The sequence below is a fragment of the Dicentrarchus labrax genome, unplaced genomic scaffold (genome assembly GCF_905237075.1).
Source record: "Dicentrarchus labrax unplaced genomic scaffold, dlabrax2021, whole genome shotgun sequence".
Lineage (NCBI taxonomy): Eukaryota > Metazoa > Chordata > Actinopteri > Moronidae > Dicentrarchus > Dicentrarchus labrax.
This window is the reverse complement of record NW_026136705.1, coordinates 442,702-459,169: the sequence shown is the minus strand read 5'-3', so window position 1 is coordinate 459,169 and position 16,468 is coordinate 442,702. Positions and strand designations below refer to the sequence as shown.

Sequence of the window (16,468 nt, the reverse complement as noted above, 5' to 3'; positions counted from 1 at the left end):
AGGAAGTTGCATCCTCCAAGAGTTTGCCAAGAACCCTTAGAGACAGCATCAGGTTTGTTAATCTTTCTCAAATTTGATAAAAAACATCCTTCTAACGGTTGGTATGTAGTTGCCATATCTGGATATCATGTGGTATGACCTCCAAAAAAGTATGAATATTAAACTATTTCTACAAATATATATTTTTATTATAAATTTCAAACTTGCCTTTTGTGTGAAGCTAGCTTGTTTTGTTAAGGAGGATAATTATTTGCCTGTTAATGTTGACTGAACATGAAAATATCATGTGGTGCGACCATTGTAGGGTGTTTTTGATGATAGATATATGTCCTAGATAGGCAGTTTTTGTGCTTTTATATTTAAGACTAACATACAAAAAGTACTTTACATTAATATTTTTTGGAATAGTTTTTTGTACAATTTGAGCATTGTTTTCCAGATATTTCATAAATGAAATTTACGTTTAGTTTTTTGTACAATATCATGGGAAAAATGTAAAAAAAAATGGAGCATGTAATTTCACTGTGGTAATTATGTATTCATTAGTAATTTGTCATTTATTTACTGTTTTAATCTATTTTACCAGATGCCACTGTCAAGCAAAGCAAAAACCGCTCGCCATAGGCAGCGTGTTAATGCTGACCCTGCGGCAAGAGAGGAGTACCTTGCTAGAAGAAAAGAAAGCTATCAGAGAAGAAAACAACAGGGAAAGATTCTATATGTGAAGTCAGATGATTTGCCACAGAGAGAGAAAAATAAACAAAGAGAGAAATGGAAGGCTGCATCTCGTGCTTACAGAGAAAGGAAAAATATGGCAAATGCTATATTTGATCTTACACCACCATCTATGGAGGACATTCCACCAGTTCTGGTTGATGTAGATGGGGCACAAGAAGATGAAAATGCAGGCCAAGCTGTGGCAGACCCCATCCTTGTTCAGGATTTTAATCCACCAGTGTCCTCCACACCAGATAAGAGAAGGAATACAGCAGGGAAATATTGCAAAAGACTACAGAAAGAGAAGTGTGAACTGAAAAAGCAGGTCATACATCTAAGGAAACAACTAATTGAGATGAAAAAAACGAATTCAATTCAACGAATTCAAGCAAAGGGGGTCCAAGAAACTGTCAACAGAAAGGAAGCAAGCACTTGTCAACTTTCTATCCAGAGATGAAAATAGTCGTCTTCTAGCTGGGAAAAAAGACACCATCACCAAAAACAAACAGAAAATGCAAAGAAGAGTTTTAACAAAGCCCCTTCTTGAGCTCCATGCACAGTATCAAACAGAGGTAGAACAGCATCTCTCCATATCCTACAGACAGTTTGCCAGAAAACGGCCTTTTTATATCACTGAGCCAAAGACCAGGGATAGAGATACTTGTGCATGTGTAGAACATGAGAATATCCGGCTATTGGTCAGCAGACTTTCCAAGAGAGGACTGCTGAAGACAACCAGCATCTCAGATTTAGTGAGAATGATCGTGTGTGACCCTAAAAACAAACATGGATGCATGCATGGATCGTGCATGTCTGAAGTGCTGCTTTGATGAAATTAAATTTCCTGACACAGACTGCACTGAGATTTCTTGGGAACAATGGGAGCGGGTAACATCAACAAATGGTGAGAAAACCTTTGCAAATGTTTTGAAACAAACCTACACAGGGACAATCCAGGACTTAAAAAGAACTATTTCACAAAAAGCTAGAAGCATTGGCCATTCATCAGTTCAACTGGATCCACCAAACAGAACAGTTCCGTGACCTGAAGCAAAATCTGACTGAATCTGAAGCTGTTCTTCACATTGATTTCTCTGAAAATTATGCCTGCAAGATGAACACAGAAGTACAAGCTTATCATTTTGGAGGCAGCCGAAAACAGGCTACAATACACACTGCTGTCTTCTACAAAGCCCACAGCACCAAATCGTATGGCACAGTATCAAACTGCCTCCGCCATGATGAGCGGGCAGTGTGGGCACACCTGGAGCCCATATTAAAAGAGCTTCAGGAAACCAGCCCACAAATTACAGTTCTCCATGTTATCATTGATGGACCAGTTACACAGTACAGGAACAAATCCAACTTTTACCTACTTAGTACCGTTCCTTTCCTTTCTGGATTCAAGCATGTGACATGGAACTATTCGGAAAAGTCCCATGGAAAGGGTGCCCCGGATGGCATTGGTGTCTGTAAAGAGGGATGCTGATCTCTATGTTCGACGAGGAGGTGAGCTGCAGACTCCACTGGACTTGTTTAACATGCTAGCCAAAAAATCAGGGTCAACTATTACTCATCATTGGATAAATGAAGAGAGCATCCAGAAATATGATGAGCTGATTCCAGAAAATGTGACTGCTGTGAGAGGAACCTTGAAGATACACCAGGTTTTGTCATGCAGCCCAAATCACTCACAGGGAGGTTTCATGCTTCTGCAAGCATGCAGAAATGAAGACATGCCTCTGTTACCAGCCAAAAAAAGTCAACCTGAGAGAAACTATGTGCCACACTGAAGCTGCAACAAGCAGTCCAGAGCCACCAAAGGATCAAGCCAATCTTCAAGACTTAAGTGGCAAGTTTGTGATTGTGAGCTATGATGAGCTTCCATATGTGGGCCAGGTCCTTCAGGATGTGGGAGAGGAAGTTCAGGTTAGCACCATGCGGCAGTTGGATGATAAGAACTTGTTCATATGGCCACAAACTCCAGATGTCATCTTTTACTTTAAGAAAGATGTACACGCTGTCATCTCAGAACCTGAGCCAGCAACCTCACGCTGTTCTAAGTTGAACAGCCAAGACTGGGAAAAGTTCACTAATGCCTGGGGCAGTTAATGCAGTTACTGTATGTTTGATGGTTTTTGAAAAATGTTTTAAATGGTTATGAAATCTTTGTTTAAAACCAAGCCAATCTTTTGTGCACTTATGTTTGAGATTTTTTATTTTAAAAAGTTTATAAAAAAAAAAAATTCAGGAAACTAAGGCAATGTGGTGCACATTCAGATCTTCATTGTAAAATATTAAATATTTGTTCAAAACAAAGTGCATTTATGTTTGAGATTTTTCATCTTTCTGAAATGAATTGTTTTATTTGTATTGTTATTATTGCAATTTTATTATAATCGGTTGTAATTCTATGTTTTGTATTAAAAGTATTGTTTATTGACCTGTTTATTGACCTATATTTATTATATAATATCTTCATGTCATTTGGTGCGACCACTCATCATGTGGCGCTACCAATAAAAGTAGTAACTCTATTGAATTCAAAATATAATATCTAGTTTCTGTAGCTGAAATATTAATCACTGATACAGTATAATTAAGTAACTGGTAGTTTGTATTTTTTTAAATCAGTGTAATTTAATTTAGAATAAATATAGTTGGGTCAGTACAATTATGAATGGGACTGTAACATTATGGAACAAAAATATCAAAAATCATTATTGACAAAATATCAAAAGAAATGTAAATACTTTGTTTGTAAACACTTTAAATAACTGTAAACTTGTAAAAAAAAATGTTAAGCAAATTATGGAAAATAACAAATTTTAAGATAAATCACAGTCGCACCACATGACATTTTTTAAGGCCACGGCCAATTCATATAGATGAAAAACCACTAAAAACGCTTAATTTCATTCTTAATTTTAATTTCTGTGTGCACAACATTCCTAATGTTTGAACAATTGCGATAGATATGCTAAGTTTTTGTATTTTAAATTTGGCCTGTTGAAAATCCTTATACGTCACTGACCCTACCACCAGATGGCGTCAATGTGATGATGTCATTAAATCCTACTCTCAGGTCCTTTAAGGTCACACAGTTCAAACACTGCAAACTTCATGAGGACGTATGTGTAGCAGGTATGTTCTTAAACAGACAGACGTGTTTGTCTGAGTCATCAACTGTTGATGTGTCTATAGAGGCTAGTTCAGCAGCCCACACACTGATAACTGCAGTAGAATATCAGCAGCACTTTTCTGTTCATTAAAAACTGAAATTAATCTGATAAAAACCTTCTAATGAATCAACTCACCAGTGACATTGAGTCGACATTCACCAACGTTGCCACCATAAGTTGTGTTCACTTCACACAGGTACAGGCCCGAGTCTTCAGTCCTGAGTCTGGACACATGAAGTCTGATTCGTCCTTCTCTGAGGACGTCTTTGTCACACTGGACTCGTCCTTTAAACTGTTCATCCTGAGACTCTGAGACCTCGACACCTTCATGTAGATCATACAGTACTGACACCTTGTTTTCAGTAATCAGTTCACAGTAGATAGAAAGAGAGTTGAGGGAACTGTCAGTGTTGGTTGTGAACGTCCATTCCAGTGTGATGTTATGGTTCTCCTCTGCCTGATAGGAGGTCTGTGTCACATTCACTACAAATGTTCCTGTTGAGGAGACAGAGAGGGAAAGTGAGGACCAGACAAAGTGACAACTTTAACATGTGAGCCTTTAAACTCCATCTAGAGATGTTTCTGTGGACAGTTTAGTGATGCTCTCAGTGCTGTAGAGGCCTTCCTCCTTACAGATTGAAAGATGGAAGTCTGAAAGTGTATTTGGACTTTTCTCTTCATGGATAATAAAGTGAAGGTGGAAACTAACCACAGACACAGGAGGTCAGGTTGATGAGCAGCAGGATCCAGCAGATCATCTTCTCCCTGTGAGAGGAGACAGCGGTGAAGAGTCATAAACACATACATAGTGATGTATATCTTTTATATGATGACACCAGAGGTTAAACTCTGCACCATCAGCAGGAAACATGGAGCTGAAGAGGACATTGAGAGTTCAATCCAACATCTTTGATGGTTACTCAGTAAAACAATCATCAGATGAAGTTTGATTAAATGTGTTTGTGTGAATCCACAAATAAAAATGAAACAACAGTTTCATATATAATAAAAACACCATGTGCTGAAAGTACGTGGACAGACAAGGAAGCAACAACAGCACCAACTAATGGTGGACAGCCTGCTGGTTTTATCACGTGATCATTGTGCTGGGGAACTGACTGTAGATCAGAATGAGAAGGTGGAGCTTTTCTTGACACCGCAGGGCAGCCCTGCCTCTGTTCCTGGGGGTTAAATGTTGAACACTGTTTCCTGACTCACACAGTCACAGCAGAACATGTTGTCAGTGTTTAAGATGAGCTTTTTATTACCTTTAAGAATAAAACTGATTGATTTTATTTTAGTTACTTTAAGGAATAAACATGTTTAATGAATCTACAATATAAATACTGCCAGCATATAAAGGAATGACAAAACAACTGCAAATAAATCTACAAATGGCATTATGGACAGATCAACCACACTGAACAACAAACGTCTGGGTACACACATCTCTAACAGTGTCCCATACAAGTTGACCCAGTGTGTCCAAATCTGAACACATCAAACGTTGCCATTTCAAAATAGAGAGTTCATCAAAATCAAAGAATTAGTAACATTGAAGACTGGATGGTTGAAAAGGGCAGGTCAACATATATTAACAGTTCATTAACTAGTCAGATTTATGAAGTTACACATGCTGCCCAGCCTTAACAGCTCTACTCTTCAGTGTCTGTGTGCTTTAGTTCATTTCAGTCACCAACAGACAGAAAGATGACATGGGCTATAAAACAGAACAGGGAGCGATAATAGAAGCTGGAAACAGTTTGTTGGTATTAAACGTGCAGCTGTTCCTGCTGTTCTATTCAAATATACAGACTCAACCTTTACAACTGAAGTGAACTCCTGATTAACACCAACATCAATATAGATTCATTACTCACCTGGTTGGCTGCAGGTCATACAAACAGGAGAGGGTCGACTGTGGCTCAGAGGTAGAGTTGGTCGCTCACTAAACTGATGGTCGGCGGTTCGAGCCTTAAAAAATTATACACGCCTCCCTCTTCTAGTGCCCACTTCCCCTGCATTTTCTGAGAAATACAACCAGCAGTAGAAAAAAACAGAAGGCGTCCACACATCCGTAGAGAAACACAGTCCACCATCACGTGATCACTACTGAAAAAACAACAGAACACTGACTTTAATAAAACTTCTGTATTTATAACCACACGTGTAGTTTAATATTATCTGAAGGATGAAATGATTCTTTAAAGCAAACCAAACAGACTCCAGTTATACAACAAAGACAAGTGTGATTTTATTAGTGTTGTAGTACTCGAGATCGGTCTTGGTCTCGAGACCATTTTTTGAGGGTCTCGGTCTTGTCTCGGTCTCGGACTGGGCGGACTCGGGTTTTTTTTAACGAGACCGGTCAAGACCACCGCCAGTGGCGGACTGGCCATCGGGAGCACCGGGACGTTTCCCGGTGGCCTGGCCGCCGAACTGACCCGCTCGGCGGTCGCCGATGGTCGGGACCGAAGGTTCGGTTCGGGTCGCGCTTGATTGTTAAATAAACAATCCGTTGTGCGGCTCATTAGAGTATCTGCCTCACTGAAGCTCACACACACTGAGCAGCAACGTTGGGCACGAACACACCCCCTCCTCTCTTTTTCTGAGGCTCTCTGTCACAGCACTGCAGACACACCCACACACACACACACACACACACACACACACACACACACACACACACCCACACACACACACACACACCAAGTTGCGACCCCGCCCCCCTCCTCCCTCACGTGTTCTACATGTTTGAAACATGGAGCGAGATCGATAGCCCAAGAGGAAAGGTGGAGCAGAGAGGGAGAGACTTATAGAGCTAAAAGCACTGATCACAGATCAGCGCAGTGCTGTAACATATCTGACCTGTTTGTCAGTAAGGGAGCAGGTCAGACATTAAACACTAGTGGAGACAACAGACACACAACCAGAGCCTATCCAGCACCACCAGCTTCATGAGGAGGTTGGTTCCACTTTGACTAACACAAACTGACTTAATAAAACAAAGGCTTTAAGTTGTAACAAAGGATATTACAAATTTTAGAATATGGTTAACTAACATAGACACAACATAATACATTATATGAATATTGAAATCCTTGTATTATATTGTTTCATTTAACCTTTATTTAACCAGGTAGAATCCCATTGAGATTAAGAACATTATTGGTTGTTATATGAACATAGACAATGCATATAAAAATGGTCAATCAGTGAATTTGAATCGCTGAGGAATGATGGGTGGCTTTTGGATTTTTCTTTACAAAGGTGGAGAAGGGAGCAGTGTCAGCACGGTGAGCAGTACTAGTGCTGCAAGAGCTCCTGCTGTCATGGCAGTGGTGGACAGCAGCAGTGAAGAGTCAGAGCAGGAACATCATTTCAGTTATGTGATTTACTTACATCAGTAGGCGCCCAACCTAACTCACTCTCAGTGTTTTACGTTACTCGGGTGGTGGTGGCCTGGGATGGTATCAAACTCCTGGCCTGAATTTTTGTCCCAGTCCGCCCCTGACCACCACTGATAGGCTTTTTGTCCATGCCTGACTGATAAGAGTGAAAAAGGACCCTCTCAAAAACAGCTAATAACTTCAAATCATTGGCTGCAGCTAGGGGGAATTATTTTTATGTTTTGTTATGATTCTCCTTATGGTCTTGGTATTGTTTCAGGCTCAACCTCTAAAAGTCTTGGTATTGTTTCGGTAATGTCTTGGTCTTGGTTGGTGCGGTCTTGACTACAACACTAGATTTTTCACAGAAATGCTCCTTTGTGACCTTTCATTTTATTTCTGACTGATTTATAAACATTACAAACCTTAAAGGAAGATCTTCTTCGTGCTGAGTGATCTACCAATCTGTCCTGTTTTAATAAAGTTCTTCTTCCTCTAATAAACCTGTCTCCTCTCTGACAGGGAGAAGATGATCTGGATCCTTCTGCTCGTCGGCCTGACCTCCTCTGTCTGTGGTTAGTAGGACTGAAACTAACAATTCATTTCATTAACCATTAATCTGCTGATCATTTCTTCCATTAATCCAATCAAACTGTTTATGAATGTAAAGAAAGTTGTGAAAAATCTCCCATAAAGACTTCCAGAGGCCAAAGTGACGTCCTTAAACTGCTTGTTTAGTTCAACCAACAGTTAAAAATCAAACATTATTTCATTCACTGTCATATATTACAAAGACAAACAGCAAACCTGCACATATGAGAAGCTGGAAGCAGTAAATATTTGGTTTTGTTTCACTAAAAATGACAATTAATGTAATATCATTTATCAACTCTAATAGTAAAACTATGTAGTTTGATACAGTGAATTCCCCCTGCTGCAGTTTAAGCTGCTGGCCACCAACGTCCTGTAGAGGTAGATAAAGGTAGACACAGACAGACAGGTAGATACAGGTAGATACAGGTAGCACAGATAGACACAGATAGACACAGATAGACACAGATAGACAGGTAGATACAGGTAGACACAGATAGACACAGATAGACAGGTAGATACAGGTAGACACAGATAGACAGGTAGACACAGATAGACAGGTAGATACAGGTAGACACAGATAGACACAGATAGACAGGTAGATACAGGTAGACACAGATAGACAGGTAGGCACAGGTAGACACAGATAGACAGGTAGATACAGGAACACAGGTAGTAGGTGTTGCTGAGAATCTCCGCCCACGTTCGTCAACAACTTGGTGAGCTATGGTGAGTTGATTCAGGAGGACAAGAGTCTACAGCCTCCCCAGCTGCTCTGTGAGGCTGTACTTAGGAACGGTGGAGCTTGGAACTAAACACTCTTAGTTTAGTGGGTTATATTTAGTGTATTGTACAGGTAGGTGGCGCACTCATCTCCGCCTCCGGGCGACAGAAGCGCTGATGTGAGGCGTATAAACGCGTGAAGGCAGCGGCACTAGAAAAATAGAAATAATACCAAATCAACAGTTCAGTCAGTCAGGGAGCAGAGCAAAACATAGTGGTATGTGGGAGCATCGAACCCCCACTCTGCCTCTGAACCACAGCACCCCTCTAAACCGCCTCATTATTTGGAGGAAGATAATTAAACTTCATGACCACAGAGCATAAAATAATCTGTAGTCTTTCCTTCACATCGAAACTATAAATTCTGATTCTGTTTTATAACAATAAATGTTTTTATTCGTTAATAGAACTCCCCTCCCCCACTCACAGACTGTTTCTCTTTCTCTCTTTCTCTTTCTGTTTTGGGTCCATCAACATTCAACAAACAGAAAGCCCTGCACAGTCCGCTCAAAGATCGTTTCTTAAGAAGGATTCAGAAGGATTTGGTCTAACTGAAGACAAACGAGGTCAGTTGTGTATCCTATATTTATAATGCTCTTAATCATAAGTTGACTTCGGTTGTAAAGATTGAGTCTGTTTAATTATCCGGGTTTTCTCTTTAAATTAATGAACAATAATGTATGTGAGCCATTAAACAGCAGGAACAGCTGCACATTTCATATGAAGAATGTGTGTCCTGGTTATATTATCGCTCTTGTTCTTCATTTCAAGGGGACATATTCACTTTGTACTCCTTGCATTACCAATCGTTACTTCAGATCAGCATAAAGTAGGATATGATTCTTGTTATTGTGATTGTTTTGGTTTATTTACAGTTGTCTTTCCCTTATATGCAGACAGTATTTATGTTGCTGCCCAATGGAACAAAATGTTGATTTCTTAAAACAACTAACTGTTTTCAGTGAACCCCTGGATCCTCATGTTGACACATTTTTATAGTGGAGAGTTTATCTACTGACGCCATCTTGTGTCAGAAATACATAACTGCAGCTTAGACATTTTTATTTGACTATAAACAAACAGACTTTACATTATTGTGGTTGTTTTTATCATCAGCATTGAGTCTTGGTGTGCAGTGAGGAAATGCTTTGGTCAATTGTGTGTAATAATCAGGATAATAAATACAAAGGAGTGTTGCAATGAACACAGACAGACTGTAGATGTTTGTTCTGGTACATGTGAGGACTGAACTTTGACCTCATGTGTTCATGACTCTTCACCGCTGTCTCCTCTCACAGGGAGAAGATGATCTGCTGGATCCTGCTGCTCATCAACCTGACCTCCTGTGTCTGTGGTTAGTTTCCACCTTCACTTTATTATCCATGAAGAGAAAAGTCCAAATACACTTTCAGACTTCCATCTTTCAATCTGTAAGGAGGAAGGCCTCTACAGCACTGAGAGCATCACTAAACTGTCCACAGAAACATCTCTAGATGGAGTTTAAAGGCTCACATGTTAAAGTTGTCACTTTGTCTGGTCCTCACTTTCCCTCTCTGTCTCCTCAACAGGAACATTTGTAGTGAATGTGACACAGACCTCCTATCAGGCAGAGGAGAACCATAACATCACACTGGAATGGACGTTCACAACCAACAATGACAGTTCCCTCAACTCTCTTTCTATCTACTGTGAACTGATTACTGATCACATGGTTTCAGTCCTGTATCATCTACATGAAGGTGTCGAGGTCCCAGAGTCTCAGGATGAACAGTTTGCAGGACGAGTCCAGTGTGACAAAGACGTCCTCAGAGAAGGACGACTCAGACTTCATGTGTCCAGACTCAGGACTGAAGACTCGGGCCTGTACCAGTGTGAAGTATTCACAAATTATGGTGGCAGTTTGGGCAGATGTCGACTTAATGTCACTGGTGAGTTGGTTCAGTAGAACTTTCTCTTTCATTTTAGCAGCTTTTGTGGATAAATGAGATCAGTGGAGAAAAGTACTACCACAGCAGTATCTGGGACATATGATACACCTTCATCTTTATAGTGACCAAATGTTTTTATTGATTTGGCTTTTGTGTGTGTATGTGATAATAGTGTGAATAATGCAGAAGAGATAAAATAACCTTTACCCCCCTCCCTCCCATCCATCCTTTTGACCCCCACCCATCCCTCACTGCAACCTGAGGGTTGTTATAAGTTGTAAGTAAACTAACAATATGCAGATATCTCCATCTCATTACTGCCATTTTCTGCACTTATTCCACAGAATATATCTATTTTATTTGGATAGAGCAAGAGAGGAGTCATCATTCAATAAAATAATGTTTGGAAGGCAGGGTATAGTTCCATCCATTATATCTGATAACGCTGTACTTACTTGTTGTTAGCTTTGTATAATTATATATAGTTATAGTTATACTGAGATCTGTTGTGGATATTTAGGTTGATTTGTATGAATGACACAGATTTATATTTGGTCTCTTTACAGCAGCGAGGGATTTGCCCAAACCTGAGGCACAAAACACAAGAAGTCGGGGAAGACTCGGACTCTACTGTGGACTGGGACTGGCAGCAGCAGCAGCAGCTGTGCTGTTTGCTTTTTATCTTTTATTCATTCACTCTGTACCTGAAGGTCACGACTTCAGATTTCAGGTCAGTAGTAGAAGGGAACATTTACATCTCAGCATGATCAGAGGAAACACTTTGATCAGTAATGTAAATGAGACAGACTTCATGTCCAGACTCAGGACTGTACCTGTGTGAAGTGAACACAAATTATTTGCTGGCAGCTTCTGAATGTCACTGGTGAGTTGATTCTGGAGAACGTAGTCCAACTTTCTTAAATATCATACCATACCATACCATGGACACAGAAAATAGTAGTTTCTCATTGGCTGACAGGAAATACAACAAACCAGCAGGTAACCATAGCAACAACTTCACACACCTTACCTGAGTAAAACTAAAAAGTTGCTAAAGATTAAAACCCATCCTACTTTTATATTCTTCAGTAAGTGGCCATGGTATAAGAGTCATAGTAGATAGGACGCCTCATCAAACTTTGTCACTTATTAGAAGATCTGCATAAACTGCACTTTATTGATCGAATGTAGATAAACAGGTGTACCTCATATACCAGGTATAATCTATTCAATTTCTCTTTTATTTACCTTTTATGCATTTAAAGCTGTGATGATAAAATATATTTTTCTTTATATTCTATGGATCATGTAGCTGACTCCTGGGTGCAATGAAGTGTTGGTAGTCTAGTCCTGTCTGTTTTATGTACACTGGCAATAAGCTTTAACCTTTTCTTGTTGTAATGTGCAATTTAAACTGAAATGTACTGTTACTGTTTTATTGTTGCTGTTATTTACTGTGTTACTGATTCTAATTCTTTCATTCTATGTGTGCTGTAAGAAAAGCTTTGAGTTGTTCACACTGCTATTAAGGATGAAGATCAGCAGAGGAAGCTCTTTACTTTAAGTGAGGTCGTCTTGTTTCAGTGGATTTTGTTTTCCACATGTTAAGGTTGTGAAAAGCTGTCCAGCTTTCATTGGTTGCATTTTGGTTTAAAGTAGTTTCACTAAGAAGATTAATATTACATTATGATAATATCATTACACACCTGAATCAAGCAATGTGGTTGTTGTTTGAATGTTTCTGTAACTGGAATACAGCAGAAAGCAGCAGGAAGGTTTCTCCATATGTGATTTAATTGATAACATTTATCCTCTTATTCACTTTATCTTATGAACTTTGTTTTTATTGAGTGTTTAAGATTTTATACCTTCAAGTTAAATAAGTAAATCTAATGAATATTTCTGGAATAAAATAAATAAATACAAACTTTGTTGTTTCCATTTTTGTCAGAACTTTCCTTTTTCTGTGGTTGTAGTAAAACACCAACTCACATTATACTATGTGTACTATGTACAATAAGTACACATTATAATCAGTATGAAAGCACTGTAACAATGGCCATCATAATATTAAGATAGAATAATTATTGCTGCAGTTATTTTATAATTCTGTGTCTTGTTGATTCCAGTCAAACTTATTCAATTGTCTTATAAAACATGTTATACTCTATATATGATTTTGTGTTTCCAGTTTCACTTCAAATCTCACATTCAATTTCTCTGAGGCTTCATATTAAAATCATCAACTGAAGGCGGCTGCAGTTTTCAGAAGCAGCGTCTCTCCACTGACCTGATATATAGTATATATAGTAAATAGGTTTTTAATATGTTTCATCTGTTCTTTACATCAGTGGATCACTGGTCTATATTGAGTTGAATTAAATGCTGAATAATTTAAAGCTGTGATTGTTCTAATGAAGTTAGTGATTAAAAGAGTGTAGTGTTGGAGAGTTTTACAGGTGTTATATCATGTTTAAATGTTTAATTTGTCTCTTTTATTTCATTTAATAATGCATCTGTATTTGTATCCTGCCTCTATATTCTTCAGTAAGTGGCCATAGTACACACCTGACACACATAATTGACTGTTGTTCACCTTTACGCTGTTCTCTATTTTGATAGGACGCCTCATCAAACTCTATCACTTATTAGACAGATCTGAGATCTGCACTGTGTGCACTTTATTGAACATATTCACAGCTTCTGGGTGTCTGATATTAAAAGATTTACACACAGAAAATTCACAACAACTTCGCTCATATAAAGAGAGATTTATTTACTGTATGTACACATTATAAAGAGCACAAAGTCAGTGCATCAAACATGGAACATCTGGGATCACAGTGGAAGCATCATTAACATTACTTCATTTATGACATTACATTATTACATAACTTCATTTAAACTTAAACCTGTAGTAACATGAACACCATTTAACAGAAAAGTATACATTTCATATAACAAATAGTTTTCTGACACTTGAAACAGATGTTGAAGGTAGAGAGTCTCAGAGTCTGTTGGTTTCATCAGTCAGTTGTTAAACACTCTGATGACTCATTCTGACAGAAAGAGGATCCTCCAGACAGAGTCCTCTTAGTCCTGATGGGTTGTGTCAACACCTGTACAGCTGCAGAGACGTTTCCTGTTTCATCATCAGATTTATGCAAACAATGACAGGAGGCAGAGCAGAGTCCAACACAGACAGCCAGTAGAACTGCTGTCAGTCCCAGTACAACATAGAGGACGATCATTTTGTGACTCTCTTGTTGTGGACTCTCTGTTGGTCTCTGAGGTTTGGGCTCATCAGCAGCTGCTGTATGGACATTATATAAAATGTGGTTAAACAGCAAACATTATCTAGTTACAGCTTCTCCAATGTGAGGATTTGCTGATTTTCTCTGTTTCCTGGTTCATGGCTCCAGGTCGTTATGATGGACAGTTTCAGCCGCTGGCAGCAGCTCTGTGGATGGAAATATCAGTCTGTCCATCCGTGTCCCCCTCAGGAGGAATTTAACTTAACACTAAAGTAACTCAGCTCAACTATTAGTTTGTGTTTAGTGCTAATTAGCTCATGTTAGCATGCTAACACACCAAACTAATAGTCTTAGACTCTGAGTCCTCTTTTACTAACTGAGTTCTATAAAATCAACTTACCAGTGACTCTGAGTTGACATCTTTCAGAGCTCGCACCATAATTTGTTCTCACGTTACACAGGTACCGGCCCGAGTCTTCAGTCCTGAGTCTGGACACATGAAGTCGGATTCGTCCTTCTCTGAGGACGTCTTTGTCACACTGGACTCGTCCTTTAAACTGTTCATCCTGAGACTCTGAGACCTCGACACCTTCATGTAGATGATACAGGACTGAAACCTTGTGATCGGTAATCAGTCTACAGTAGATAAAAAGGAAGTTGAGGGAACTTTCAGTGTTGGTTGTGAACGTCCATTCCAGTGTGATGTTATGGTTCTCCTCTGCCTGATAGGAGGTCTGTGTCACATTCACTACAAATGTTCCTGTTGAGGAGACAGAGAGGGAAAGTGAGGACCAGACAAAGTGACAACTTTAACATGTGAGCCTTTAAACTCCATCTAGAGATGTTTCTGTGGACAGTTTAGTGATGCTCTCAGTGCTGTAGAGGCCTTCCTCCTTACAGATTGAAAGATGGAAGTCTGAAAGTGTATTTGGACTTTTCTCTTCATGGATAATAAAGTGAAGGTGGAAACTAACCACAGACACAGGAGGTCAGGTTGATGAGCAGCAGGATCCAGCAGATCATCTTCTCCCTGTGAGAGGAGACAGCGGTGAAGAGTCATAAACACATACATAGTGATGTATATCTTTTATATGATGACACCAGAGGTTAAACTCTGCACCATCAGCAGGAAACATGGAGCTGAAGAAGACATTGAGAGTTCCATCCAACATCTTTGATGGTTACTCAGTAAAACAATCATCAGATGAAGTTTGATTAAATGTGTTTGTGTGAATCCACAAATAAAAATAAAAACACCATGTGCTGAAAGTACGTGGACAGACACGTGATCGTTGTACTGTGAGGAACTGACTGCAGACCACAATGACGAGATGTGGAGCTTTAAACAGAAGTAGTTTCAACTCTGTTATTGACGGTTCAGTGTTCCCTGACTCACACAGTCGCAGTAGAATATGTTGTCACTGTTTTTAATGAGCTTTTATTATCTTTAAGAATAAAACGGATTATTTTTATTTTAGTTGTTTAAAGGAATAAACATGTTTAATGAGGCTACTATATAAATACTGCCAGCATATAAAGGAATGACAAAACAATTGCAAATAAACACAAACAATGATGATGTTGTCAGATCTTACAATATAAGAATCAGATATATATATATATATATATATATATAGTTTTTCCCTTGAAATATGTAGAAGAACATGGAGCGATAATATAAGCTGGAAACAGTTTGTTGGTATTAAACGTGCAGCTGTTTAAAACCAACCTGTCCTGCTGTTATGTTCAAATATACAGACTCAACCTTTACAACTGAACTCCTAATTAACACCAACATCAATATAGGATTCATTACTGACCGTGTTGTCTGCAGTTAAACCAAACGTGTGCGTCGCCTCTCCCTTGTTCCAACTTCCACAGCTACTATATTGTAAAATCTTGAAGGGGAGTCTGTGGTTCAGAGGTAGAATGGGGCGTTCAGTAAGCAAAAGGTTGGTAGTTCGATCCTCACACAACCCAAAACACTCCAGATACTGTGTGTCTAACTGTGTGTTGCGTACTTTCTGGCTGGATATACACACCACCACTACACAGCTCCAACCGTCTAGTACATAGAGTGACATCCGGAAGCTTTCTGGCTTTCTCAGAAAGAGTCAGGAAGCTTTCTGAGAAAGCCAGGTTGCTGGCTGGTTTTCTCTTCGTGAAGAAGAGAGCTTCACCCTCTCTCAGACTTTGACCTACTTAAATACGCTCCCAAGCTGGCTTTCTGGCTTTCTGGCTTTTTCTGTAAAGCACTTATGTGTTTGCTTTTGGTACCAGGTAGAATATTTCTGATATTTGTGTGTATCAGTTGTGTACTATGGCCACTTACTGAAGAATATAAAGGCAGGATACAAATACAGATGTAATTATTAAATGCATTAAAAGAGACAAATTAAACATTAAACATGATATAACACCTGTCAAACTCTTCAACACTACACTCTTTTAATCACTAACTTCATTAGAACAATCACAGCTTTAAGTTATTTAGCATTTAATTCAACTCAATATAGACCAGTGATCCACTGATGTAAAGAACAGATGAAACATATTAAAAACCTATTTACTATATATACTATATATCAGGTCAGTGGAGAGACGCTGCTTCTGAAAACTGCAGC

General features: G+C 39.1%; 3 protein-coding genes across 23 annotated transcripts in view; 1 reads left to right on the top strand and 2 right to left on the bottom strand.

Annotated features, from left to right (window-relative positions):
- LOC127363548 (anti-sigma-I factor RsgI8) overlaps positions 1 to 11,872 on the top strand; it is a 150,636-nt gene extending 138,764 nt beyond the window's left edge. For 9 of the 15 annotated variants that reach the window (XR_007884878.1, XR_007884883.1, XR_007884884.1 and 6 more), the window contains 3 exons: positions 9,961 to 10,016; positions 10,231 to 10,590; positions 11,157 to 11,417. Coding sequence is in view for 3 of the 15 variants with exons in the window: in XM_051400131.1 (XP_051256091.1) it covers positions 9,968 to 10,016; positions 10,231 to 10,590; positions 11,157 to 11,431 (684 nt within the window). In the remaining 12 variants the exon portion in view is untranslated. Of the gene's footprint in view, positions 1 to 9,150; positions 9,229 to 9,960; positions 10,017 to 10,230; positions 10,591 to 11,156 lie in introns of all 15 variants that reach the window. The other 6 variants (XR_007884886.1, XR_007884882.1, XM_051400129.1 and 3 more) reach the window with 4 other exon arrangements.
- LOC127363558 (uncharacterized) overlaps positions 1 to 16,312 on the bottom strand; it is a 43,044-nt gene extending 26,732 nt beyond the window's left edge. Inside the window, exons 1-5 of one of the 6 annotated variants that reach the window (XM_051400204.1) lie at positions 15,887 to 16,285; positions 15,665 to 15,755; positions 14,819 to 14,874; positions 14,245 to 14,604; positions 13,347 to 13,903 (exon numbers count right to left, since the gene is read on the bottom strand). In XM_051400204.1, coding sequence (XP_051256164.1) covers positions 13,617 to 13,903; positions 14,245 to 14,604; positions 14,819 to 14,867 — 696 coding nt within the window. In that variant the 5' untranslated portion in view covers positions 14,868 to 14,874; positions 15,665 to 15,755; positions 15,887 to 16,285 and the 3' untranslated portion in view covers positions 13,347 to 13,616. Of the gene's footprint in view, positions 1 to 4,034; positions 4,395 to 4,608; positions 4,665 to 13,346; positions 13,904 to 14,244; positions 14,605 to 14,818; positions 14,875 to 15,664 lie in introns of those variants that run through there. The other 5 variants (XR_007884900.1, XM_051400203.1, XM_051400208.1 and 2 more) reach the window with 5 other exon arrangements.
- LOC127363555 (uncharacterized) overlaps positions 1 to 16,468 on the bottom strand; it is a 135,758-nt gene that overhangs the window by 103,008 nt on the left and 16,282 nt on the right. The window contains exon 1 of one of the 2 annotated variants that reach the window (XM_051400170.1): positions 5,780 to 5,904. The exons of the other annotated variant lie outside the window; for it this stretch is intronic. The gene's annotated coding sequence lies outside the window, so the exon portion shown is untranslated. Of the gene's footprint in view, positions 1 to 5,779; positions 5,905 to 16,468 lie in introns of those variants that run through there. 2 annotated transcript variants of the gene reach the window in all.